The sequence below is a fragment of the Macadamia integrifolia genome, chromosome 11 (assembly GCF_013358625.1).
Source record: "Macadamia integrifolia cultivar HAES 741 chromosome 11, SCU_Mint_v3, whole genome shotgun sequence".
NCBI classification, from domain to species: domain Eukaryota; kingdom Viridiplantae; phylum Streptophyta; class Magnoliopsida; order Proteales; family Proteaceae; genus Macadamia; species Macadamia integrifolia.
The window spans coordinates 5,766,718-5,794,510 of NC_056567.1; the positions used below are offsets into that span (position 1 = coordinate 5,766,718).

At 37.8% G+C, this 27,793-nt stretch overlaps 1 protein-coding gene across 3 annotated transcripts; it reads right to left on the reverse strand.

Moving 5' to 3' along the window:
- Positions 1–17,699: 17,699 nt before the first annotated feature.
- On the reverse strand, positions 17,700–26,039 carry LOC122093661 (protein RTF1 homolog). 3 transcript variants are annotated; one of them, XM_042664043.1, is made up of 2 exons: positions 25,893–26,039; positions 17,700–19,901 (listed from the first exon to the last, which is right to left on the reverse strand). In XM_042664043.1, exon 2 carries the CDS (start codon positions 19,887–19,889, stop codon positions 17,910–17,912), a length of 1,980 nt encoding a protein of 659 aa, XP_042519977.1. In that variant the 5' UTR covers positions 19,890–19,901; positions 25,893–26,039; the 3' UTR covers positions 17,700–17,909. The 3 variants fall into 3 exon arrangements, with proteins under 3 accessions (XP_042519977.1, XP_042519975.1, XP_042519976.1); XM_042664041.1 differs by having other exon boundaries at positions 17,700–19,893; positions 25,893–26,038; XM_042664042.1 differs by having other exon boundaries at positions 17,700–19,917; positions 25,893–26,032.
- Positions 26,040–27,793: the final 1,754 nt, after the last annotated feature.

Sequence of the window (27,793 nt, forward strand, 5' to 3'; positions counted from 1 at the left end):
ATTAGTCCAATTTACATCTGGTATATGGAATTCTGCTCAAAAGAATTACAGTACTATCAAAAAGGAAATTTTATCGATTGTTCTCTGCATACAAAAATTTCAAAATACCTTATTAAATAAACCATTTTTAGTTCGTGTTGATTGTAGCGCAGCTAAATATGTTTTACAAAATGATATTTCAAACCTTGCATCAAAACAAATTTTTGCCCGATGGCAAGCTTTATTATCAATTTTTGAATTTCATATAGAATATATTAAAGGAGAATCCAATTCTGTCCCTGACTTTCTTACCCGTGAATTCCTACAGGGTCAGACTCTTCAAATCAACCTTATCAGGATGGCTCCCCCTAAGGAGTCTACCTCCTCAAATTCTGTTGTCAAAACAAAATCCAGTTATGGTGCTTCTGCAACCTCTGCTGCACCAACTAACCAAATAGTTACCTGTAGTCAAACCCAGATGGCTACGACCAAAACTTCCTATTCCCATGTTGTAGTAGCTGTCTTTGCAGCAGGACCCATTCAAACCATAAATAAGGCTAAGCTCTAGCCTCCAAACTACATAAGCCAAACCCCTTCAAACAGCTCAAGGCTCCAAACTCAAAAGCCAATATCATGAGAAGCCATGCAAAGAAGACCTCTTCACTATTGAAGAGCCACTGTTCAAATATATTGACTCGCCAATTATGATGGCGCAACAAATATTTTACAAAGGCTGGAATCACCATTCCAGCTCCTCTGCAAAACATCAAGAATTTTACGAGTATATTCTTGTAGAAACTGATCGGTCAGATTTAAACTCAATTATGACCGGAATGACCAAACCTTGGTTACACATACAACTGTAACCATCTGCAAAATTCTCACTCTCCAAGATTGGGGGACTCATCCCCTTAATCCAAGAAGCTTTTCAAATACCTTTTCCCCACCAAATTATACATATATGGATTACCAGGATGCCTGGTTCAAAGCCTTCTCTTTCCAAAATAGAATTAACCGTCACTCTTGGTTTTTCTGTTTTGAGTACAGATTCAACAACCAAACTCCCAACTGGTTTCTCAAATGGTGGGATCAATATGGTCCTATGGTAGAAATCCTACCATCTCAAATCCAAGACTCCTTCCAAATATTTTGCCAAAATACAACCCCTCAACCTCACCAACCTGATCTTCTCAGATTTTTTCTCCACTGCCGTTTAGCATGGATATTATTCTGGGAATATCAAATTTATGATTACCAGGTAAATGACTGGATTGCTCCAGTCCTATGCTGGTCTTTCAATGTCAAATGGTGGGACAACTGCGACATCTCCAAATGTGAAAGGACGGCGTTAATCAAAAGCCTCACAGGTCTCCAACCTGTTCCAACAATCCAAAGTACTTCAAAATCAAGCATCAAAAGTGAGAAGGAAGCCCTTCATGCCCGTCTAGCCGAACTCGGTTCCGACTCAGACAATGAAGACAATGAAGGCTCCAGTGATGGTGCCTACAGTCTCGAATCCATGCAAAGATCTGTTCCTGCCCACGAACTTTGCTATGGGCAAGATCCATATGAGGATGATCCTGACTTTGTCCCAGCCAGCTCCAAGGCATCCTCCTCTAGCAAATTCAAAGGAGTTACCTCCCGTCGATCTCGCCGGGATGCCAAATCAAAGTCTTCCTCAACCAAACCTTAAAGGTGGTCCATAACGTCTGCTAGGACGGTTATAAACTAGCCGACGGGTATAGTCGTAAAATTTACCTAGTCAAATAACCTCGGACAACCTATTAAGGAAAGGAGGTACTGTTACTATCCCAGGTTAAAGGATAGTCCGGCCAATATCCGGCTCAAATAAATAGGATACAATCCCTTGATCAAACCAATACGGAGAACAGTGTCTTTGACACGTGGAATGCCGTGGTAAGATCATCAAAGATTTCAAATCATTGGTTGACAGCAACTCCAACTTTCGGCGCCAATAGTTCCCCAACTGTCGGCAGCAACTGTTCACTCCAAATGCAAATTTAAGTGTACAGTTCCAAATAGTGACAAATGAAATGTCAAATAGTACCTAATTTGGTACAGTACCAAATGAAACCCAAATGTAACCCAAACTCACATGTAATTCAAAGGAGCCTCCTTATGTTATAAAAGGAGCATTACCCCTTCTCCAAAATCACTTGAAAAATTTTAGAACTCCTCAAACTTGTAAGACTTAGAGAGAGAAGCTCCGAAGCAAGCTGCACCCTCACAAGTTCTTCCAAGATCTCTCGGAGCACCTCGTCGGACTCCAGCAACAAGCTCCGATCATCCCAAGCCTGATCGTCCTTCAAAGGTTAGCTACCCACAGCTCAAAGACTCCTACCCAAACATCCTTCTTCTTCTCAAATCCTCTAACCCAAGCCTACCCAAACCTATCTCCAAATATTATAAACTTTACTTTCAAATATATTTCAAAGTAATTTTCTTTGATTGCATTATTAGCTTTCTTTCTACATCTGCATTTAGCAGCTTCTAGTTCTATCCTTGGATCAAAGCCTACAGTCGTGCCTCTTGATTCCAAGATATAGATCTTGTTAAGCAGCTTTTATTTTGTGCAATTTCATATCATTTACTTTAAGTTTATGGTTTTAGTTCTTTACTTGTTTATTTTAATTTAAGCACAAATTAGTTATGAGAAAGGTATTGCACCCATCTCAGTGTTAGTCTCCTTGCTGGATCGGAGTAAGGTATTGCACCTATCTCGTTCTGATTGCTATACAGAACCAGGAGATCACCATTTCCCTGGATTTTAGCATATCTCGATCCTGTAATCTGCGTAAGCACAAATTAGTTCTGAGTAAGGTATTGCATCCATCTCAGTGTTAGTCTCCTTGCTGGATCGGAGTAAGGTATTGCATCTATCTCGTTCTGATTGCTATACAGAACCAGGAGATCACCATTTCCCTAGATTTTAGCATATCTCGATCCTGTAATCTGGTATCAGAGCCACGGTGGTGGTGGATTCGGTTTATTTCTTTGCAGATTTCTTTACTTTTGTGTAATCGTTTTCTTTTAAGTTTTTTGACACGGTATATGCCTTTGGACTCTTGGGAGGAGTGGCAGAAGAGTGTAAGACCACGTTTGTGCCCAAGTTATGTTGGAAATACTATCTTAAAACTTAGATCTAGGTGGTTACCCCAAGACTAAGAATTCTCAAATTATGAATCGTTTACCCAGTTCCATGTCGATGAGATCGGCAGGTGAGGCAAACACAAGTTCTAATGTGCTTGATTATGATGAACAAACTTCAAGAATCAACCGACGACTTAGAAGTTGGGATATGCCAAAAATTTCAAGAAATGATCTCTATGATCGAGACTGGTTCGGACTCGAAACAGTCATATGTGGAGGGTATAAAGATATGGTTCTCTTTAATTACTTCACCCTCCAACAACCATTCAAGGGTTGGGAGGACTTGGCCACACTTGTCAATGCCTAGGGATGCGTATCCAAGCATTTTCAACCCTAGAATGGGTCATTAGAGGGTTGGTGGTGTTGAAGAGGATTTTTTTCTAGATATTAAAGCCATGATCATTGGAGCCGAAATTTAATCGGAAAAAAATTAATTGTTACCCGGGGTGCAACATGCTGGAAACCAAAGAAATAGAATAACTCAATTTTCCCTAGAGTTCACATATACCTTCCTAGGTTTTCAGTATTTTCCAAAATGCCCCTTAACCTATTTCTTTGATCGTCATAAGGATTGTAGCTACTTGACTACAACTCGGGTAGCAACTAAATTTCATTCAATTTAACATGTATATGTTAAAAAATAGATAATTTTCTTACTCTGGCAAGCTCTAGTGGGAATGTCTGTATGGTTACCTAAATCTATGCACATGGCGAGGTTGAAATTTTTTGAGTAACTAGATGAAATTGAAAATATCTTGGCACAATGAGGTCCAGAGTAGGGGTTTCAAACAGTGCGGTTTTGGTTATCCGGTCCATTTTCGGTTCGGTTTATATTTTGATAAGGTGAAATAAAAACCGCACCTGATAGGAATAAGGTGAAATCAGAATCGTTTTCATCCGGTTTCAATTTTAGAGGTTTCTAATCAGTTTTGCTATTCGGTTCACAACCGATTTACATACGATTAAAAGTGTTGTTTTAGAAAACGGTTTACATATTCGATTTGTAATGGAAGGTAAGGAAGATATAATAAAACCATTTTGGCAGGCAACTGTTGCACTAACCTTCCTAAAGAGTTAAGACAATATATATATTTTTTTCTAAGGACAATATACTTTCTATATAAAAGATTACAAATTAGAAAATCATGAGGTGAGAAAGTGAAACTCCCCTCTCTCTCCCCTCTCATTAGTACTTTCCTTTTTCGTTTTTTCTCTTTTCTTAGAGACTTATCGTAGTTCAAAACACTTTAATACTAGGTGCCGGTTAACCATCGGTTTCCGATTCTAAACCAAATCGGATTATGGCCTATAAAACCAAAGCTGGATCATATTCTTACATTGTGGTTCGGTTCAATTATAACCAATCAGTTTCAATTTCGATAAACGGTTTTGATTATATTTTGACACCATTAGTCCACAGTCCATGCTTCTTACCCTCCCAATCCTTCCCCACCCCCTATCATCCAAAAAAAAAAAAAGTTCCATACTTACACTCTCTTCTATTCTAACCATGTTGGCCCCATGTAGAGCCTTAGATGATATCCTTGTCCAACCTCTTATTCATGTAATATGTGGATGTGTTCTTACATTGCCCTCACTATAAAACACTTCCTATACTTTTTATAACAAAGGGCAAAAGTAAGTGGCGAAAATAAGGAGAAAAATTTTTATTCACTAGTAAAGATTCACCACACCATCCTAGCTAAGTTTTTAGTATATATATATATATATATATATATATTTTTTTTTAAATATTCTCACGATACCCACCCGCGCCCATCTGAAGCCATACTATCAATGGATTCTCATTCACTATGAGTGTAGAAAAACTAGATCCATGAAAATAATATTTCAATTTTCGATAGAACACACTATTATCATTTCCAATATCTCGCTAGTTCATCTTGCTATCAACTAGGCGTTACATCATGAGAAAAAATAAGCTCCGGAAACTATTCACAAGATTATGTCTCCTTTATGTTTCGTTTTTACTACATTGCCTTCAAACTCCTGGGACCTCAAACCACTTCATTAAAATCATAGTTAGTTAAAACAAGATTGGAAAAACAACGTTGTTTGGTACAAGAGGTGTTTTAAAAGGCTTAGAACGAAAACAAGATGGTTAAAATAGAGAAAATGTCACTCCTAGCCCATGTACTTAGTCGTAATATAATGTTCCCCCTAGGTTTTAGTATTTTCCAAAATATTCTTTTAAGATTTCATTTCTTGGCTGCAACCTAGGCACCAACTAAAATTTCATTCATAGGAGGGAACCTACTCCCATCAGAAAACAATAAGGAGAGAGTTCCCTGAAAGGTACGTAGCATGGCTTGTGCACTAATGTGGGAGCCAATAGGAGTACAACAAAAGCATCAACAATGATTAGATTTTTGTCTTTTCACAAGGGGTAGGATGGTTATTCCCCCCGTATCTAGGCGTAGAGAACACACTGCCTTTCAGGCTACTTTTTCTCAAAATAAAAATATAAAAAGAAATAGAAAATTCCATAAAAAAATTTGTTTGGTATCTGTCATCCTCTCTTCTCCCCTTTTGAAAAGACCCTTGTTCTTCTTTGTTCAGCCCTATGATTAATGTATGCTGTTCACTCACCGAAAATGTTATCCTTGAAAAAATTACACCAGAAACCAAATCTAGTGAGATACAAGGGGTCAAAGATAGTGCCGAGATGGGTGGCATGTATAATTCAAGAATAATTCTATTTGTTCATCACAATTGAGAGAGAGAGAGAGAGAGAGAGAGAGAGAGAGAGAGAGAGAGAGAGAGAGAGAGAGAGAGTCCCATTCAAGGCATTCCCCGGATTGAGCTCCTTTGTGGCTCAACACAGTGTTTGGTGCGCATCCAACGGTCAAAAATACTTTGGCACGGAACCCAAGATGGTCACACACAGCCCAAGACGTTTCTAGGCATTAGATGCGTGTCAAACACTGTATTGCACCATAGAAGTGTCAAATCTGCATTCCCCACCCCAAGTGAACCCTACTAAGATGGAGTAAACCCAACAACTCCACCCCTCATTCTGAAGCTAATCAATAAAACCAAAGTGGGAGAGAAACAAAGGATGAGAGATGGGAAGCAATGCCCATTACAAAAACACCCACTACAAAAATGATCCCATTTAAAGGAGGATGTGGCCGTGTAAGTGATGTGACCAAAGGTGAAGCAATGTCCATTTATTTGTTTTTTTTCTTTTTTTCCAATACCATCGTTTTGAGTGGTCAAAGTAGGTTGAACCAGAACTGGCTTTCCAGTTCTATCTCTTTCCAATTTAAAAAAAAAAAAAAAACGCTAAAATAAAAGAAAGCTTTTAAAGCAAATAGAACCTCTCTTTCTCTTGTATGGTGGTCAGTCGATCTTCACCTTCTCTGTAGCAGTTAGGCCTTCAAAGAGGGTTGAACTTATGAATTCTTCATAATTTCGAGGTGTTGATCTTTATCAACTGAGCAACTCCCTTGAATAAATTGTTGAGATATTATAATTTAGGAATGTGTCACGACCGATTCCTGTCCATCACAGTTGGAGATACGCCTCTTATTAGTTGGAGATTTATGATCGTTAATTAAGATGGTATAAAGACTTGATATGCTTGTACAAATGCATGCGTAGAGCAATGCATGCATGGTATGGTTTTTCCAATATAGTGAACGTCACACATTAAATTAGAAATCATTTTGAAATGTCTCTTACAAGACACAAAATTCTTGCCAAACATAAAAATACTTGGGAAAATTGTCCAGGAGAGTGGCCTATGTTAATGTTTCTTGAGTCTATATCTCTTCCCCCTATGAAATGACATATTTACCCCTTAATGGGAGAGAGAGAGAGAGACACATAATAATACTAATGTATACCACATTCCTAAATAGAAAACATTTTTCCTGAAATATAAATAGCTTCGACAAAAAATTTCATCCTACATGAGACCTTCCAAAAAATTTTTGATCAACGATACCAATTTCACCTCAACCAGTCAAAGGTTGGCTTCTTATAATGCAAACAGTAGTTTTATTCATGGTAAAACATTATTGATAAATAAAAAAAAAAAAAAGACTAAATCAAAGAGGATAATTGGAAAAAAAAAAGTATGATTAATTATTAAACACATGCACAAATATTCAATTATACACATTGCATCGCATGCACAGCTATTTTGACAATTGAGTCAGTTAGGAATATTAATTATTAATTTCTTCATTAGACGAAATTAAGGATGTGAATTTGAAATCGAAACTGTTTACCGAAACCAAATTGAGCCATTTACATCGAAACTGCAAAACCGTTTAGTAAATGGTTTGGTTCTAGTTTCAAGTTTAAGACTGATTAGTTAAATATGGGTTGGGTCGGTTTTAACCATTTAACCCGTTGGTTTCAAATTGAATTGACACTATAAAAATCAAACCGTTTAAACCGTTAAAGCCAATCTGATTAATTCGTATAACGATTATATATTTGGTTGTTTTAATAAAACATAATGGTTTAATTTAGGGAAGAATTAAGGACCATAGAGGCTATCTAACAATCTATTCAATAAATTTACTCCTATTATTATGTAGTTATGTAGTTAAATCTTTGCTTGTTTAATACCTCATTTAATTTCATACAAGATTGAAGTATTTATCAACAAAAGCAAATTTTAATAAGCATGCGAATAAACAAGCAAACCGATTGCTAACCGCTTAGAAATCGTATGGAATAAATAATGATCAAAACCATTTAAAATTGTGAAACCGATACACCGTTTAAAAACCGTGAAATCGAAACCATTTACTAAACTGTTGTGGTTTCAGAAAGTGCAACTATTTAGTAAATGGTGCGATTTTGATTTCAGCTAAATAAATATGAACTGAACCGAACCACATCATATACACCAAAATCAAACCGATTAACACCCTTACACGAAATCGATAATACCCCCATTGTTTCCCTAGCTATGCTCATCTAAGGCAATGACACTTAGTGACGAATTAATTTCTCATTCACCATAGGTTAAAGGAAACCTGGTCAGTTCCATGGTCCAATAGATGATGGAGTGTTGGACTGATGTGTGAGGGAATAGATAGGCTTTTGTTCAATCAACTGGCGAGGAAAATTTGTTGATGATTCTGTTGTCTGTGAGCCTGCATGTGGATCTGACCACTCCTTATTAGTTGCGATTGCTTAGCCTCTGCTTTTAAAGGCAAAGAAATCGTTTCGATTTGAAATTAGATGGAGATCCCTCTCATGTTGCAATTGTTGTAGGTTGATTTCCTTTCGTCCATCTCTTTCAACACGAGGCCTGAAAGAAGAGAGACAAAAACAGACATAAGAAAAGGCCAAAGTAAAGCTTCGGTCCATCTCTTTAATTCCTAATTAGTGTGATTGCAATAGATGTGAGTTCTAGGACCAAGCGAAAGAAGAAAGGTTAAAGAAAGAGTGTCTGAATTTACTTAAGGCGAGCTTGTTTCCTTGTTTATACCAATTGAGGGTAGGGGTAGTAGGAATTGCATGCTACCAATAATGTTTCTTAAGTGGCTACCAAAGGAATAATATCCCAACCTCCTGATTATGGCATTCTTCCTCTATTTGCTCTTTGTGAGAATCCCTTTACACTTGGTTACATTTAATTGAATGGGCTTATCATGAGGAGATTATGGTTTTTCTCCCTGATTTAGTGCCAGATGGTGGGTCCTAATAGTCTAAATGTTTACACGTATACCAACAATGATATATTCAAGAAGAGTTGATCCAATAAGGTCAGAGTCAACCTATGTTAAAAGTCCACAAGTGAGGAAGCTTGCCACTTGGAAGAAAATAGGTTGACGAGAAAGTTTAGAAAAAAGATGCAGTTTCACTATGAAATTTAAAATAGTAAGGGGTACCAAAAATGGCAGAGAGCATGAGATGGCAAGTCAATAAAAAAAAAAAAATGATGTACTCGGTGCATGAGGTTCCTGAATGTGCAAAGTCCGAATGATAAGAATTATGTAATCTTGTTCCGAGAATATTGAGAGACTGTTTCAATTGCTTGACCATCAGGTCCCAACATTTGTAACTTATTGTAGGATCAAGCGATCCCCTTTATGCCAGCTCAATAGAATTTGAAGCAATCTTTGGACTAGCAAGAGATGCATTAAAACCAAAGGTCTCACATCCAATGGTTGTAGTGTGCAGAACACCAGACTTGAAGAAAAACTAGAAGGTGGTTGGTGTGAAGCCAAAATTAATTAGGAAATTTAAAATTACTTCTATAAGTTGTATACCTCAAATGGAGTCATCAGCTTGAGCAAACCCTTTGGTTATCCAGTTAACCTCGGAGATGAATAGGGAGCTATGTTTCAAAAAAAAAAAAAAAAAATGTTTCCCATCACTGATGATGAAATAAAGATAGTTGCATTTAATATGAAGCCATTAAAAACCTAAAGGGCCTAATTTATTTCTCTAATATTTTTTCAATATTATTGGGATATGATAGACCCTAATTATTCTTAGCTATACATTCAATTTTGAATTGGGGATTCTCCTTAACGTGCTAAATTCCCAAGAAAAAAAAAAGAGGGTGCAAGCTCACTTATTTTATTATTATTATTATTTTTTGATAGGTGGGCTTTTTGTTTCCCTTGCTATATGGGCTAGGGTAGTCTCTTTCGTCCAGAGGATGTAACATCCATTGTAAACCCTTTCTAGTTCGAGGAGTAGCCCTCAAATTGGCTGGAAAGGTTTGGTTCCCTTCAGAATTTATGTCGACAAGGTTCCATCAAAAGTTGTTGAGATAGTGCTTGGATTTTTTGCGCTGAGATAGTTAGCAACAATGAGCATCCAACGGTTGGGGGTCCATATCGGGGCTTTCCAGTCCTTGGATGCTCACTGCCACACATCGCTCATCATAGAAAATCTGAACTCATTGAGATAGTATGTGTAGGGATTGAATTGACAAGGATCAAGATCTTCTAAGATCTTGCTCGAGCCAATTTTGCTCAAAAACTAAGGTTATGGAGTTCTTAAGCTGATTCCAACTGATTTTCCCACAACCCTTGTTTGTTCTAATGTAAAACTATCTCAATAAATGAAAATTCTACACCATATCATAGTTTTGTGTTCGGTTTTCACAAAAAAATAATAAAGTTTTATTTTTGGTAGACCCATCATCCTCAGGGTACTATTTATTCATGGCAAACTTCTCCTTTTTTTTTTTTTTTTCTGTTAAGGGCTAAATTAAATAGAATAGTCTATGAATTTCAAAATTTTATAATTTTGTGACAAAATATTTGAACCATTGTAAAGGTGGATTACGAAATCGGATTGCTGCCAAAGAAAAGATGTTCCATCTCACTTATAACTATCAAAATTTGATCATATCATCTATCTTCAAGGTGTGCCATAAATCAAAGAGGACAATTTAAAAAGAATAATAATAATTAATCACCAAACACATGCAAATATATTGAATTATACACATCGCATCACATACGTATCTATGCAGACAATTGAGTCAGATTTAAGGAGAAACAAATAAAAAAGAAAAGAATAATTGATGAGGGAATTTGATTGGGGGAGTTGGAGAAATAATAATAGAAGGGAAAAGATTGCTATGTTGCTCTTACACAGATTCTTTTATACCCTTCTCACATGATATATAGTGAGGAAACAACTTGAATTTTTTTAGGTTTAAGCCGAAATCAAAAGTCAGAGGCAAATCTAACAAAGTTGCAAAAACCCTAAAAAAAAAAATTATAGCCTCATCTTTAGAACCTATGAAGGTTATTAGAGTTTTTTTATCACTTAGAGATTGCAATAGTCATCTTCAGAATTTGCTCTCTTTCCCACTCCCCATACATCATTTAGGTTTATGCCATTTGCTACATAGGCTGGTAACTCATACAAGAACCATTCTAGTACAAAAATCTGATCCACACTCATGTGCCGCATAGGCTGGTAACTCTTATCTAGAGAGAAAGCAACTTGGAAGGCAAAGTAACCTAATAAGATTTAACCACTCAGGTGTTTGGTCTAATCTGAAAGACCCGAGCACCAAATGTGCTGGCCATATGGATCCTAATCCATGGGTCTTATCTTACCTGGGTTGGATCAAACCCGGTGGACGCACACTGTCTAACCCATATTGTGTTCCAATAAAAACATTCGCTCTCCACAGTTAATTTAATGAATAAAATAAAATTTAGAAGCCAACTCTTATCTTTTTAATTTTACTTAAGGAGAAAATAATTTCGACTTCATCAATAAGAGGTGGGAGTATAGTAATATTCACCTAATAATCCAATCATTGGCTCACCTCACAGAGTGGGGAAGGATTTTTTCTTTCTCTTCCGTAATAAGTTAGATAAAAAAACAGAGTACAAAGATAAAGCCCAAAGGCAAGGCGAAGGTGGGACCGATCTAAACAGCAAACAACTAATAAGTTATTGATACATTAAAAACAAAGAGAGAATGGAGAAACTAATTCTATATATTGATTCTTCTAACTTTGACATGATCTTTCAGAAATTTAATCAACAAGACAAGTTACACGAGTATGTCAAGCTTGTTGATTATTATTTTTTATCTTAAAGAACAATTATACAAAAGAAAAACAAATCAAGAAATAATTGAATTGATAATAGGGAAAAAGGTTGGGCATGCTGCTGCGGTGCCCAGTTTGTATCGTTCTCTCTTATTCTCCTTTGGAGATTTAAGGTCATTAAATAGGATAGGATTTTAGACTTGAAATGGCATGCTTGTATAAACCCAATCTCCCTTCATAGTAAAAATGTCACGCGCGAATTTTGAATTCATTTTGAAAGGTCTCTTGCAAAGAATTTTTTTTTTTTTAATTTTTTGGTCAAACCTATTTATTCTATTTGCTTTTAATTAGCCTAAAATATTTTACAAAATAATCTGTTTTTATGCATAAATATTGCATCAATTTTACAGCCTCTTCTACGAAGCAGGGGATAAGGCTACATATAACTTGCTCCTCCTAGACCTTATAGTTGCAGGAGCCTCGTGCACCAAATTTTTTTTTTTTCTTTTTTTTAATGCCTCAATTTTATGCAAGGGCAAAGCCAGGATTTTCCTATAACCATAGTTTTCTTCTTTAGGTAGATCCATACCACCAGAGTACTAAAATGGTTAACTGAAATAGAAAAATAGATCCCTTTCTTATGCTAGTCTATGAATTTCAAAATTTTAAGATTTTATAATAGAAAAGCTTTGAACCATTGCGAAGGTGGATTAAGAAATTGGATTGCAGCCAAAGGAAAAGATGTTTCATCTGACCTATAACTATTAAATTGGCCATATCCTCTTAACAAATTTATAATAGAAAAGTTTTGAACAGTTGGAATTAAGAAATCGGATTGCAGCCAAAGCAAAAGTTGTTCCATCTGACTTTTAACTATTGAATTGACCATATCATTTATCTTCAAGGTGCCATGAATTAGAGAGGACATTTCAATAAAGATTACAATTAATCACCTAATACATGCGTAAATATTCAATTATACACATCGCATCACATATACATCTATGTAGACAATTGAGTCGGCTTTAAGGTGAAAAAATAAAAAAAGAAGAATGATTGATGAGGGCTTTTGGTTGAGAGGGAGGGGTTGGATAAATAATATATAGAAGGGAAAAGATTGCTATGCTACCCTTGTACAGATTTCTTTATACCCTTCTCACATGATATGTATTGGCGAAGTGCTTGAAAAAAGGTTTCAAACTGAAAGCCAAAGGTGGTGGTGAATCTATCAAACTTGCACATATCCTCAAAAGATTTCATAGCCTAAACCTTAGAACCCATGGATGTAATTAGGGTTTTTTTTTTTTTAATCACCTATAGACTGCAATGGTCATCTTCAGATTTCTCCATCTTTTTCACTCCCCATACCCCATCTGAGTTGGGAACATGTTCTATCAGGAGCGCATTTTTGCACCCAGACATATAAGGTAAGAAATGACCACCATACCCCTCTTGATCAATGCCTGAACACCCTCTCATTGGCCAAGAGCCACACTCCCGAAGAGTGTCCATTTTCCCTAAGATATAAAAACTTAGGTGTTTGGTCTAATCTGAAAGACCTGAGCACCCAATGGGCTGGCCATATGGTTCATAACCGATGGGTCTTACTTGGGTGGGTCAACCTGCATGGACACAAACTGTCTGACCCACAGCTTGTTCCAATAAGAACACCCTCTCCTGGCTTTGCCCATGGTTTTATGAATAAATCAAATGAATGGTTTTCCCCATCCAGTAGCAAGCATGTGTCGGCAGGAAACACCCAACCAATGCCCCTGAAGAGGAATAATTTTAGGGGATAAAGAAGGTGTGCAAGTGTTTTGGATAAAAAATATATTCCCTAAAATAAAATTTAGAAGAATAAGAGAGATTTATTAAAAAATGACATATCGTATGCAATTATGTAAACCATTTTCTCCAAAATATAGCTTGTGGATATCTAAATTTAATCAAGTAATCAAATTCACATAACTATAATTAATTAACTAATATATTATTAATATTATACTTAGAACAAATACTACCGCATTGTTTATCCTAAATAATAAGTAAGAGGGTTTCTTTCACTAAATGCATTGGTGTTGTCAAATCCTTAAGATGTAGGGGAATTTGAACTTCGTCAATAATAAGGATGGAAGTATAGTGATAGCCTAAATAGTTCAATCATAAGGTCACCTCACCAGTGAAGAAGCAATTCTTCTTTCTTTTCAATGGAAGGTAACTTGCATCATTCTACATATTGATTCTTCTAACTTTAACAGTACCTTTCTAGATCATAATAATTCGGATATTTAACCTTGATGACAAATTACATGATCTCATAGAGTATATCAAGCTTGTCAATTATTAAATAAATAAAAATGAGTTGATAATATTAATCCATCTTAATTAATTAAGGGGGAAAATGTTGGGCATGCTGCCAAGATACCCAGCATGTGTCATCTTCTTTCCTCTCTCTTTTGAAAAAGACCCCTTTGCCCTCCTGTATATGTCAGCTATGTGATTGATATATCCCATAACCTTACTAAAAGCTGGCGGCATGCCCTACCCTCTGCCACAATTAAGACACCCTCTGAGTAGTTACATTATAAAACTGCCATGGAAGGTCAAATACTCTTCATCTGATCATCTAAAATATTCTTGGTATCTTTTCCTTCTAACTGTATATATCTACACAAGCCTGCAGCCCATGAGCCATAGAGAGAGAGAGGGAGAGAGAGAGAGAGAGAGAGAGATGGGTACTTACAGGTTCAAGCTATCAGCCATGGTGCCAAATGCCTGGTTTTACAAGCTGAACGACATGGGAAGAACCAGAAACAACCAACAAGCCAATACTATTCCTCCTAGGAAACACTACCCAACAAGAGGATTGCCAGAAACCCAACCAAAGCTAAGAAACAACTCCAGAGATTCCAGAGTCTACAATTCAGCCAGGAACCCAAAAGCCTCAAGCACCAATTTCTTAAGTCCACCCAGTAATACTAAAGCATCATCCAAGAGAAGAAAGACCAGAGGGATACCTGTAAAGCCCTCTTCTTCAAGGCTTGTCATCATATCCTCTGCTTCTGTTGATTGTAATTGTCGCACGTTTGACTCCTTTAGAAATGTCTACACCTCAAAGATTCGTGGAAAAGGAGAAGGAAGAAGAGATTCTAGTGCTGGCATCTGACGATCAACATGACTGCATCATAGGATTATCATAAATCGAAGCAAATGGAAAGAGCTTCTGCAGATTTGTTGTCTTTAATTTTAAGTAAGTTCTTGGGTGGGTACTTCTGATTCTCTTCATCCTCCTGTAACTTCCCTTAACACTGAATTCCTCAACCAGTGCAAATTTGTTAGATTTCTTATTTTTTTTATCTTTTTTATTTTTTTATTTTTAACTCCAATTGGTTAAAAACTTGGAAGCAGCATCTCCTGTGAACTAAGGGGTAATATTGCATCATTTGCCTCTCTCAGATCTTGCAGTAGCCGGAGCCTTGTGCACTTAATTGTTTTATTTTTTCCTTGTTAAAATTGGAAAAAGAAAATATTACTGTAAGGGAGGATGGAGATGGATGGCCATCATTACTTTTGGATGGGTGTTTAGACCCGATGAAAGTAGATTAGAACTCATCAGGCATCATTGAAATTTTTTGCCATATTTTTGTGGGTGAAGTAAAATTTCTCCGTAGAAAATTAAGAAAATTTAACATGAATTTTTTTTTTATGTAAGATGTATTGGGAAAAGATTGTTACAATGTCAATATGCAGATTCCTAAACGGACCCCACACACTTTCTATTTTCATTAAAATCCCTCCTACTAGATGATTCAGTTTCTCACCTTGTCATTGATGGAAAACTATACTCTAAAGCATATAGCAAATGATAATTGGTACTGAAAATTCGATTTATTCCATATGAATTGTGATTGTCAAATAAGAAACTATATAAATAAATTTCCAATTCCCGTCTAATCCTTGACTGTCCAAAAAAGGGCATGGACTCTCTAGAATGCATAATAAGGAATAAACAATTCATTCTGCATCCTTTGGGAAGGAAAGGCTAAATAAGAGATGAAACATTTTTTTGCCTTAATGCTGGATATTTATCAAAGCACCATTTTAAATTTCTTTGGCAAATTATATATGTAACCACTGGTTTGGTTATATCTGTTTTTGTCATAAGTTCCTTATCATGTGGAAGGCTTGGGAGAGTATGTATCCATGAACTAAAGGAAATGGGTGAGGGTTCTGCACCATTGGTGTGGGTGTGGGTAGTGGTCCCATATCATTCCTATACCAATTAATGTCTTTTATGCCATGTAGAGGTCTCAATGAGGTTCAGATTCTTTGCACATTTTATCTATATCACCCTTAGATGATTGATTACGGCTGAAAAAGTAACAAGTATAATAAGATAATCTCCTTTAGAGTAACAGGGCATTTCAACAAATTATTGGTGTTTAAGAATCAAGGTGTTGCTGTTTAGAAAATTATGATTGAATTCATATGAAGTCACACGAGTGGTCACAAGGATATAATAAAAGGATTCTCATAATATTAAATGCTTGAAGGTGGCCAGGTCTTGAGCCTAAGTCATGAGTCATGACTAAATTCACTTAGTTTTAGTTGATAAAAATTTAGAAACGTGTGGACATATGCTTTGAAATAAATTCTTCTAGAGACACGGCGGCTTGTGATTCATGACTGATTTTTGCTACCCTAAGAAAGGTGGACCGACAATAGAGGAAATTACTACGACGATAATGGCTCTTCCGGGCATAAGGAGGGTTTAGTTGACAACTCAATTAGTGATGGGTGAATAGAATGTGACACATGTCCTTCTGCTTCTAGAAATGCCTTTTTATGGATTATAAGGACTTGCGATTGAACCATACTCCAGTGAATGGGACTCTTCACCCTTTTTTTGTTTTTTTCAAGAATTGGATATTTTATGATACAGGCCATGTCAATCAATTTTTAAAAGATTTGAATATAGTAACAAAGAATGTAATCAATGGAAGAGTGTGTACTCCGTCTAAAAGATTTGAATATAACAACAAAGAATGTAACAATGGAAGACTATACTCCGCTCAGTCACTAAACTCCTCAATAAAATATTAAGGAAAAATCGAAAATTTTCTAAGATGTTTAGCGTACTTTAATAATGTCATCCTTGAATAATTAAAGGGAGAGAAACGCTATCTCTTTATCGTTCCCCATGCTCACACACAACTCCCGGTTTCTTGGAAATTTATTTATGTTCATAGACTCACAACCATGGACTTAGGCATTGGTATCTAATTTAGCTCTTTTGTGGCGCGACACAACCAGAAACACCTTGACATGGAGCTCAAGGTGATCATCTATCAATTCGGATAAGTGTGTATCGATCATTTTCACCTTTGTTTTAATAAAATTACTGTTTTATCCCTCAATGATACGGATAGCCAATCCGGATCTAGATCCAGATCGATCACATATCAGCTGAGCTACTTGAATCCATGCTCACAAGTCACAACTGCTCTCTCTCTCTCTCTCTCTCTCTCTCTCTCTCTCTCTCTCTTAAATATTCAGAACTGATTCCATCCAAAGGTACAGCCGATACCAAAAACCATGGGGGTAATCGGTAATATTAACTTTCGGTAAGCGTTCCAAGAGTTTGGGGGGCAAACTCGTTCGCTGATTAAGCCTGATGTATATAAGATTGGAGAGAGGGTTTCCAGCCAACTCACCAAGCAACTCATGATGAAAAGTTGTATATTTTCACAACTTCTTATCACATTTATATATTGTCTACTTTAAATTTGATTCATTAATCAATTGCTTCATCTAACAAAGACCTTTTTTTTTGGATTTTCCCTTGCTAATCTATTTTATTGTGTGCCGCTGCTCAATGGCCAGCCTACTGGGAGTTTGGTGCTCATAGAGCCAAGGGCCACCAAGTACACACATCCGAATATAACAGGGTTCGGTCTCACAACCTCCTCCCACACAACTAGACTAACCTAATGTTCAACAAAGGCGTCTTAACAAAAACTGGTGGACCTGATAGTGCTGTAAAGGTTGCCGTAGTAGCTCCTTTGGTAAGGCTTTTAGCAGGAGCACAAGTCCATGACGAGCTTAAAGATCCCGCTTTAACATATGTTTTCCCTGCTCACCAAGGGAAGAACAAAAAATCCTGAAACCGACTCTCAAAACACTCCTGCTCTGTTATAACTTAAGTTTCTGAGATTAAAAAAGCAGTAAGACCTCCCACCCCATCTCAAAGAAGACCCCTCCGTCGCTTGTAATCACTCACTGTCAGTGTCAAAGCATGTCTCCTCCCATCGTTTTCTGGTACACGGCAACCAACTGTGGCCTCTATCTTCTGCTTCCTGGCCAGAAATCCTGCATGGGCTCCATGGGGTCCCCCAAACTTCTGAAGTCCTGCCAATGATACTGGCAACTCAAAGTCATGCAGCGAGTTTGATTCTGTCCCTTGATCGACAGGTGCATTTGTATCCACCAACTTTCCTGCACCAGCTGCCGCTTCTAAAGCTGCCACAGTTGCAGCAATCCCAGCTTCCACCCTGGTTCTCTCTCCATTTTTGTTTCTTCCTGATCCTGTTCCTGCAGAAACTTCATTCCCATTTACAGATGCTGCAGTCTCATCTCCTCCCCCAGGCTTTGAAACATAATAGTTCATTGATCTTGTCCATCTCCTTGAGAACGGATCATAACCAGCTTCCCCAGCTTTCAGACTTGTGTTCACTGGCTTCAACTCAGAGGCATTCTTGAAGTTTTCAGCTCTGTTTTTCTTGTTCATCTCTGCCAATCTAACAGCCTTGGAATCTTTGTCCTTCACCTGCCGAGACATGGCCTCCAGCTCCTGCAGCCTCGCCTGTAACCTCTCCATCTCTGCCTCATCTCTCCGGCTTTCTGCCACATCCATCTCCCTCCTCAGACGTTGCTTCTCAGCAGCAACGTTCATTGGCCTCGAGGTGGCAGATTTCTTCTCCTGTAGCATCTGCTTCACAGTTTCGGCAGAGTAGACAAAGGTGTTGGTGGTCTTCTGTATGGCCTCACTCTTCTCCAACACAACTTGCCGGGTTGGCATCCTTCCCCCACTACGCTCCACCTCACGGACCCACTCACTGAACTCCTCAACGAGCGGAGCGGCATCTGATACTCTAGCCATCTGCCATCTGGCAGCTGAACTCTCATTGCCCCACACGCAGTTGAGGTACTTGTATGTGGTTTTGTTCTCCAGCCTGTATTGGCGGTTTGGGTCAGTAGCATCAACATTACGGACCATACACAACCTATAGATACTCTTCCCACTCTTAGACATCCCAATTCCAACCCTCACAAAGCATCCTACAATCAACTCTTCAAAAAAGGGCTCCATCAACCATTTGGCTAGCCTTGACCTCTTTATGGTGATGTTCTTGACATCCTCAAACACTGGCCGCTCCCTCCCGTCATCTGCCCTATCATCATCGCTATCAGCCAAGTCCCCATCCCCAGTTGATCCATCATCCCTGCTGGGGCTAGCACTTTGACTTTCACTCTGGCTAGAGCTACTTGGACTTGCAGTCAGAATACCTCTATGCTTGACAGGAGAAGAGCCCCAGCCACCTGAAACTCCTCTTGAAGCATCCTTTGATCTCCAATGACCCTCTGGGTCCTGCTGTTTCTTCCGCTTTAATCGTAGCTCATTCAGTGCGTCATCCTTGGCAGCTGCCCTATCAGCAGATCTAGCTGAAGAGCGCAAACGTGGGGGAGGTGTAGTCTCTTTTACAGGTTCAGACTTCTTACCGCTCTGCTTTGCTCTCACTGTCTCCTTCAATTTTAGATCATCTCTTCTCGTGGCCCGTTCCGAGAGGATATATTCTCGCTCCAATTCGGTCATCTGGGCAAGGTTTTCCCTATCCTCTTCACCCTTGTAAAGATCACTTCCAACATCAGAATCATCACTGCTGCCACCTCGGTGTTCATCATCTTCATAGCCATCGTCATCTCCCTGGCTATCCCGATCATCATCCTTCTCAATGGGGTCCAGCCTCTTCTTCAAAGGAACTTGAGAGCCGGAGGGTTTCCGGCTTTTGTATCCTAGATCATCATCTGAGTCATCATCCTTTGAATCACTTCCATCATCAGAATATGAACCCTCTCTTCGCCTTCTTGAAGGCGGACGCCGGTTCCCCCCTGAACCACCAGTTCTTCCTGCAGCCTCGAGAAGCAGGTTTTCCAAGTCTGCCATGATCCTGTCACTCTAGACAAATGTGTAACTTGTTTTTGTCCAAAACAAACAAGAATCAACTTAATTGTTAATACAATACCACATGATAAAAAATAAGAGTAAAGAGAAGGTTACATCAGCCATAAAATCATGTAACCGGGATTTACAAGAAGCATTTGACAAAGTTGTTAATATTAACTAAATGACATCCTACAATGGAAATCCATTTACAATCATCACAATTTCCAGATTTAATAAATCTGAAGTAGCACTGCCTAGCCCCAAATGTAGATCACATTATGAATTGTAGTTTATTTATGACCTCATACTTCCATATATTTTCAGAATATTGTCTCACAGGTGAGACATTTGGCCACAAATCAAAATTATTAAACAAATTTCAAAAGTGAGTTTACTATAAAAATCACCATTAATTGCCTCGCCTTTTTTTTAATTATTATTTTTAAATACCCAGGGGGAGTTTCACATCATGCTGTTCTAGAGATGACTGCCACCATGCACACACAGGTAGCAATACAAGTCAACCCTATGGCAAAACGAAGCAGATACCAAATCCATTTATTACATAACTGTTGACCAGTATGTAACTTTGCTAAGTGCAGAAACATTGCAAAATTACTCAAAAAGAACAGAGTTATCTATATTCGAAAAACCAGAATCGCAGTTATAGGATAAAACACAAATTCAACAGAAAGTCAATAACCCAGCAAATATAAAGTAGTTCTCTACAAAATTCAGGTCAAGTGTAATGTATCTAATAGCAGAATCGTTCTGCAGAAAATGCGAGAAATCTGATGGTCAAATTGTCAATAATAAAACAATCCTACTGGGAGTAAGAAAGTTGGAAAACTACACAATTCAATGGACATACCTATGGAGTTTCAGATCAGAATATAAAGCATAATAATGAATAAACAGAAGCCAGAAAAGAGATATAAGAACCAGGTTTCAGAAATCAGCATCAGCATTGAAGAATTTTAGTAAGACAAGGATTTCTGAAAATCAATGAACAGATCAGAAAGACAGAAACTATATTCGGATTCAGCAATAGCCGTCGAACAGCAATCCAACAGCAGATCTAAAAATCAGTACAGAAATTTGAGATCCAGAAGAAGTATATCAACAGTAGGACTTCTAGTTTTGATTGGAAGAAAAAAATCAGATTTTAACCCTGCAACAAACAAGAACTTAGAACCATTGATCAGAACAGGAAAACTGAAGAGAAACAAAGCAGGAATCTAGTTATAGACTAACAGATCAGCAAGCAAAACAAACAGAAACAGAATGTAGGAAATAAGTATGTGCAGGAAAGATCTGACCTGTTTATTGATGGAGAAGAAGATTTGAATCAGGAAACCCACCTGATCCTCAGGGCTGGAATTCTCACCAAACCCTAGCTTGGAATCTCACCAAGTCTATCCACTGAATCTCACAGATCCAAAGGCAAAAGCCAAAAAATATTCGTAGGGAGGGCTATGCCCAGTATATCTATAAATAATTATGTCTTTAGACTGACTTAGACTAAGTCATTGAAAGGCTGGAAGCCAGGAGCCAATCATGTGCCAACAAGGAAAAGAAAATAATAAACCGAACTTAGGAAACTCCCTATATGCAAGCTGTAATGGGAGTATCCTATGAACAAGAAAGACTCAAACAAATGAAGGGAAAAAAAGGGCTGGAACTTAGAAGTAGTGTCCCAGCCTGACTAAACAAATAATAAAGAAAAAGAAAAATAGGGTAGGAAGAGGATTTACGTGAAATCACCGCTATCTTTGACCGCGACAAGATCAACATTTCCATGAGCTTGGGCTTCTGTTGCTGACATAAAAACATCCTGATGGAGCGATGGTAGTGGAATGGAAGAAATCCCTAAGAGAACTCAGAGTTGCAGGGGAGGGAGAGGACTCAAACAAAGAAAGAGGGGGAAAGAGAAGAGAATTGCACGCAGCCAAGCTGCCAAGCTGCCAAGCCACGCAGACATACACCACACAATCAAATTCAATTCATTGTTCACTCTGATCTCTAATTGACCAGTTGCATGTATTTAAATAGAAAAGAAATCCAACATTAAAAGGAACTACTCTAATTTGGAAACTCAAATTTATTAGAAACTAAATCCTAATAGCTATCTCCTACTTAAGCTACCAAAAATAAAAGATTGCATAAAAATAGAAGTAAAATCCTAAAAGATCTTACTAGTCAAAAGACCCAAATTGGATCCGGTACATCTCTTTCTAGATACTCAGATGGGTTTGGATCAGTCCACGGTTGTGCATCTGCATCACATCCATTTCCGTGCCTTTGGATACAACCCATAAGGGCTTTCCTGTTCGTTGCACACAAATCCTTGTGAGGGTTTCATGAATTTTAAGTAGCTCTTCCGCTTGGAAAAATGCTCTTGTTTGTGCCTCGTAAAAAGAACTAGCAGGTTGGTGTATCATTACCCTGATGATATAACATAATGAAAAGTTTTTCTATCTCATACGTAGAGTAGGACATATGGGACCGGGGGCCCAAAAAATTTGCTATTACTAATACTACAGTCGTTCATTATCTTTTCTTTCTTTTTAGGTATAGTCTCATACATAGATAGTGGACTGGAAATCAGATCTTGCTGTAAAGCAAGTGCATTATACATTATTTTTCTAATTCTCTTCGTTGCATCATGTCCAAGCTTGCTATATTCACATTTCAAATTGTGATGCAAAATAACATATATGAATAGCCCATATATAACTATTCAATATCTAGTATCACATATACACATCTTTCTTCCATAACGTAAACCAACCTTCTATTCAATCGAATTCTAAAATCATTCTTCAAAGGCATCAATAAGAGTTGGCTTATAACCATTATAATATCTAGTTTGAACTTCCTAAGCTCCATCTATTATGAATCCCCTTTGCATACTCTTCTCTTATTTTTATTTATCATTATCTCACCCCCACGATTCTGGTTTTGAGTGAACCAGAAAACTCCAAACCGCTTGGTCTGGTTAAAAAGTACAAAAGTGAACAAGAGTCCAGACCAGACAAGAACAAACTCCAACCAGATGACCGAAATCAAATAGGATGTTCTTCAAAAATGCAGTAACCCTCGAAAATACTTTCTGGAATACAGCTGATAATTCCTTCAAAATGTTGACCTACTACAACTATTTTCAAGTGTCACGGGCTTGGACTTACATAAATAAATGGTTTTCAGAATAAGCCGTCATCTTCAACCTTGGTATGGTAAGCGCGCACACACGCACACACACTCACACCCACGCACACGCACATGCACTCGCACACAGATGGACTGATCTCTAGTGTTAAGAAATACCAAAAAGAAGCAATTTCAATCTTAATTTTGGTGGACCAAGTGCATAACCAAGAGACCCAATACTAGTTGGTTTCACAGATTGCTCAAATCGACTCCTCTAATTTATGAACTCAACAACAGCGATTCACAAAGATGACTACAGAATTGCTATACACATCTAAGAAAGTATATAAACAAGTCCAAATCTGAAGTTTGGCTTTCAAAAATCTAACATTAAAACTTTCTCTTTGATATATGATAAAGGGAAAAGATTCCCACACCAGAGGTATCATGCACCATCTCACATTCTCTCTCATCCCTTTACACTCTGCCCCCCTGTATACGAAACGTGTCCCACCCTTCTCCCACATTCCCATTCGCTGGGCATGGGGATTCCATCCCAAGCCGCCAGTATAGGGTTCCCCTGCCCATGATAAAATGCAACTTATTTTACCCTATAGAAGAAAAGAGCAATTCACCTATGCTTCCAGTTGAACAAGAAAGAAGCACAAACGAACAAGGGAATCCTTTTTATGCATCAGAAGAAACCATAAAAGTATAAAACCATTGTAATCCATAACCCCTGTTCATACTTCGTACATAGACCAAGAAGACTTGACAAAAAACCAACTGCTCCTTACTAATTTCGCTATATCTAAAGGGGCTAACGGCATCATTTTTCTTCTTAATTAATTTTTTCAATACTAAGACGCAGTTTTCCAGTTTATCATGCCCACATAACATTATAATCATCAAAACTTTGATCCATTGAAAAAGTATGCTAGTGGCTTCTATCTGTTAGTTTCCTGTTTTTCCCATGCTTCTAAGGTGAACCATATAAATATATAATTCAGTAACTCACCAAACTAAGTATTTGTCAAGACTCGGATTTCAATTTTGACAATAAATAATAAAATACATAAAATTAAGTCTAGCCCACACCTACACTTTGTAAACAAACACTCAAAATATCTAGTTTAGATAAAAGATGCACCAAGTGTATGCTTTGGGTGGTTTGCACAGTGACGTTCACGTCAAAGATATTGAAACTAGTCATAGGCACGAAAAACCTGCCCAATTTTTTTTTTCTCTCATGTATATCTTTTACAGTTCACTTCATGATCTTGATTTGGAGTTCTAAGTATATCCATGGAGCACTGAGGTCAATTTGAAGACATTTAAGGTTGTTGGTTGCTTAGGAGTTCGGAATTGAATGCAACCAGCCAAAGAAGTCAGCTCACACCTGAATGCACCAATCAATACATGCTCTTCATTTGAAATTTCATCTGTCAAGGGGGGAAAGAAGGCCAGTATGCTTCCATAATTAAGTCAGCCTTTGCAACTTCATAGGCGTCAGTAGTCTAACTGACGGATTTTTTACACCAAATCTCAACTCTAACTAGCCACAGGTATCTTAGAAACTTTCGTTCCTAGGTAATTCAACCATCGGAAATAATTTAAAATGGTTGCTTGGATCAAAGCTGGTAATGTAGCAGAAAATAGATACAACTCCTTCAAAAATTTTAAACCCAAACAAAGATAAATACTGCAGAAAACTATTATGGAATCGTTAAATTGGTGCCCTTTAGAGTTTGACATCAAAGAATTTGTAAACTAGATTTACACTGCATATATGGCAGCACCAGATTTTAGGAAGATCAGAAAAAGAGACCATATATTTAAACTTAGGAAAATTTAAAAATAAATAAAAATGAAAGGACAACAATTCTCTCATCTTGTGTTGCAGCAAAAGGTTTTTGTGAGCACCGACGCAATAGAGAACAGAATTGAAATCATTACTCCTGCCCCCTAATTATGAATGTTTGAAATGCCCTCAAACTCACGACCTTGTGTCCAAAATACCCTTAAAAGTGAGCCACTAACTGTGTCCCTCACCCAAGAAGAAAAAGGGAAAAGATGAGAAAAAATGCATTGGTCTGAAAAGAAAATTAAATTAGTAAAAGATACATGACTAAAAAAATTAGTGGACAAGGACCCCAATGAACATAGTGAAAAAAATAAGCCAGCACACCCCCTCACTCTCTCTATTATTCCTAAAATAATGAAAAACAACTGGGTTATCGATTAGCACGTTGGTTTCTATTAGAATGAGAACTGCGTTTGGTATTGGCATTTTGAATCCTCATCCTCAAAAACAAGAAAGAGCATAGCGAGGGAGCGTCTGTTTTTGGCTGGAAACCTCGATACATTCACTTATCGTGGACGGTTCATCCGATGGCCCCGTCGTATGGTTCTAAGGATTGAAGAATCTTGTGTCATTGTGTGTGTGTGTGTGTGTGTGTGTGTGTGTGAAAAAGAGAGAGAGAGAGAGAGAGAGAGAGAGAGAGAGAGAGAGAGAGAGGGGTCCCCTGTGTTTCCAATGGAAGGTAAAGGCTGTAATGAAAGGAGGGTGGGGGCGATAGAGAAATGATTCGTTGGATGGAATATTAATTAGACAATATTCAGTCTAGAACAGAAGTTTGAACTATCTACCTCCAAGTGATGGAATCCATGAAAGGAAAACGAACTGCAACAGCGCAACAAACAAGCTCTCTAATATTTTCTAATATGCTTCTCAAACGATCGAAACCTAGGGTTTTAGAAAGAGAGAACCCCTGAAAAACCCTAAACTAAAAACTAACCAATACGTGGGATTGAAAATAACAGGAAAAAGAGAGAGTTAGAAAGACAACGAACCTGCAAAGGGAAAGTGCGTAGGAGTTTCTGCAACGATCGCCGGAGTCGAAGATGGAGGGAGAACAGGGAAGAACGTCGTGGAAACCCCTCCGTCTCTCGATCTCTCTGTATCTCTTCCTCTTTCGGATTCTGGAACTATTGAAAAGAGAAGAAAGGGTTTAAGAATTCAGTGTGTTTCTAGTTGGAATTACATGAATACCCTTATATTTGAACAAAAAGCATGTGGGTTTAAGACATTCCCGTAATTTCAAGCAGAACGGGCCATTCCCATTCCCATTCCCATTCCCAGCTAAGAACCCGGACTGGGTTAGAGAGTCCATTCTAGAATGTGCCGCATTCTGTAAGGCTGCATTTGTTGAATTTTTAATGCATTATGAAATTATAAAAAAGGAAAATTATTTCTGTAGGAGAGTGTGGCCTGCGCCGAAACACATTTAGGGAAAAACATCCTTTTGCAGGGAGGATCTCGCACGATAAGGTGTGGAGAGGCTGTTGGTCATGACATATGGTCGTGGATGATCAAACGGTTGAGCATCATCGACCCATTTCACGTGTTGCCCCGATCCAATTCTGCAAAATCCCTTCCAATCTCCTGACCCTCTTCCTTCCATTTCATTTCCATCTCCATTCGTATTAAGGTTTTAAATTTTCTTCCTCAGAGACCAACGATTCTCTTCCCCTGCGAAGACGACAAGCAATGATCGGTGTCATGCGACCTCGATGATGCTCAGCCGTTCCATCATCCACAGCCACGCATCATGACCAGTAGCCTCGCCGCACCTCACCGCGCGAGATCCTCCCTACAGAGGATTTTTTTCCCACATTTAGGAGGTGAAGTCACTAGCTCGCCCCATGAAATGGAAAAGAACACCTCAATGAATGCATTCTCATGTACTTTCATTGTCCTTCATATATGTGCAAGAACTGCATTCTTCCACAAGAAATAGTTCCCCTTATAAAAATCAATTGTTTTTATTTTTATCATAATCATTTGTTAGCTAAAATGCATTTAGAATGTCAGCTTGAGTAAGGCAGACATCGGAGAGAATCCAATGTCTCAAAAACTTAAGAGTTCCTCCGCAAGATTCATCCACGTAGGGTGAGTCAAGAAGATGAATATTCCTGTACCACCCCTTATTGGTCCCAATGAACGAACAAGGCTAAGTTAGCCGAAAGAAGGTGACCCTGTAACAATGCATACCAAATGTGGCATTAAAAATATTTTGTAGGCCCAGAACACAATCTTTAGACCTAAGAAGAATCCATATATCCGTATTAATCTTGGCTAGGGCACTTCTTAAAATGATAGTTTTACCCTTTTTTTGCTGTTACAAATATGCCCTCAAAAAGAACAAAGTTATCTAAAGTGTCAAGGACTTAAGGGACTCGAGGTACTCTCCTGATATTTGACAAGTCCAGTAATAGAAACACATGGGAATGAAGCTGGAACTGGTAGATTAAAAATTTGAGGTGCATATTGGAGGTGTCAATATGGAACCAGAATTGGGAATGAAACTAGAACTGGTAGATTAAAAATTGGAATCGACTTAAACTATATAGGAATCAATCACATGGAATCGGGCAGACTACAAATTGTGTATGGGTGTAGAGGGTGCGATCGATTATCATTCTTTTTCTCCTCCATTTTAGAGTTAGAAACTGATTAAGTATTTCGATTTCATTAAGTATCTAGGTATCAACAAATGATATTTTTTTTATATGAGTGTCTAGGTTTTTCACTCACTATTTATTCTCTTGGGCCAAACTTACTCATGTTAAAATGGGTTTTTGGATCCATAGACTTTATAGATTATAATCTCATTTCAGACGTGAGACTATTATTTCCACCATTCTTGTCTATGACTTATCTTGCCTTTCTTGGTTTAATTTGATTGATATCA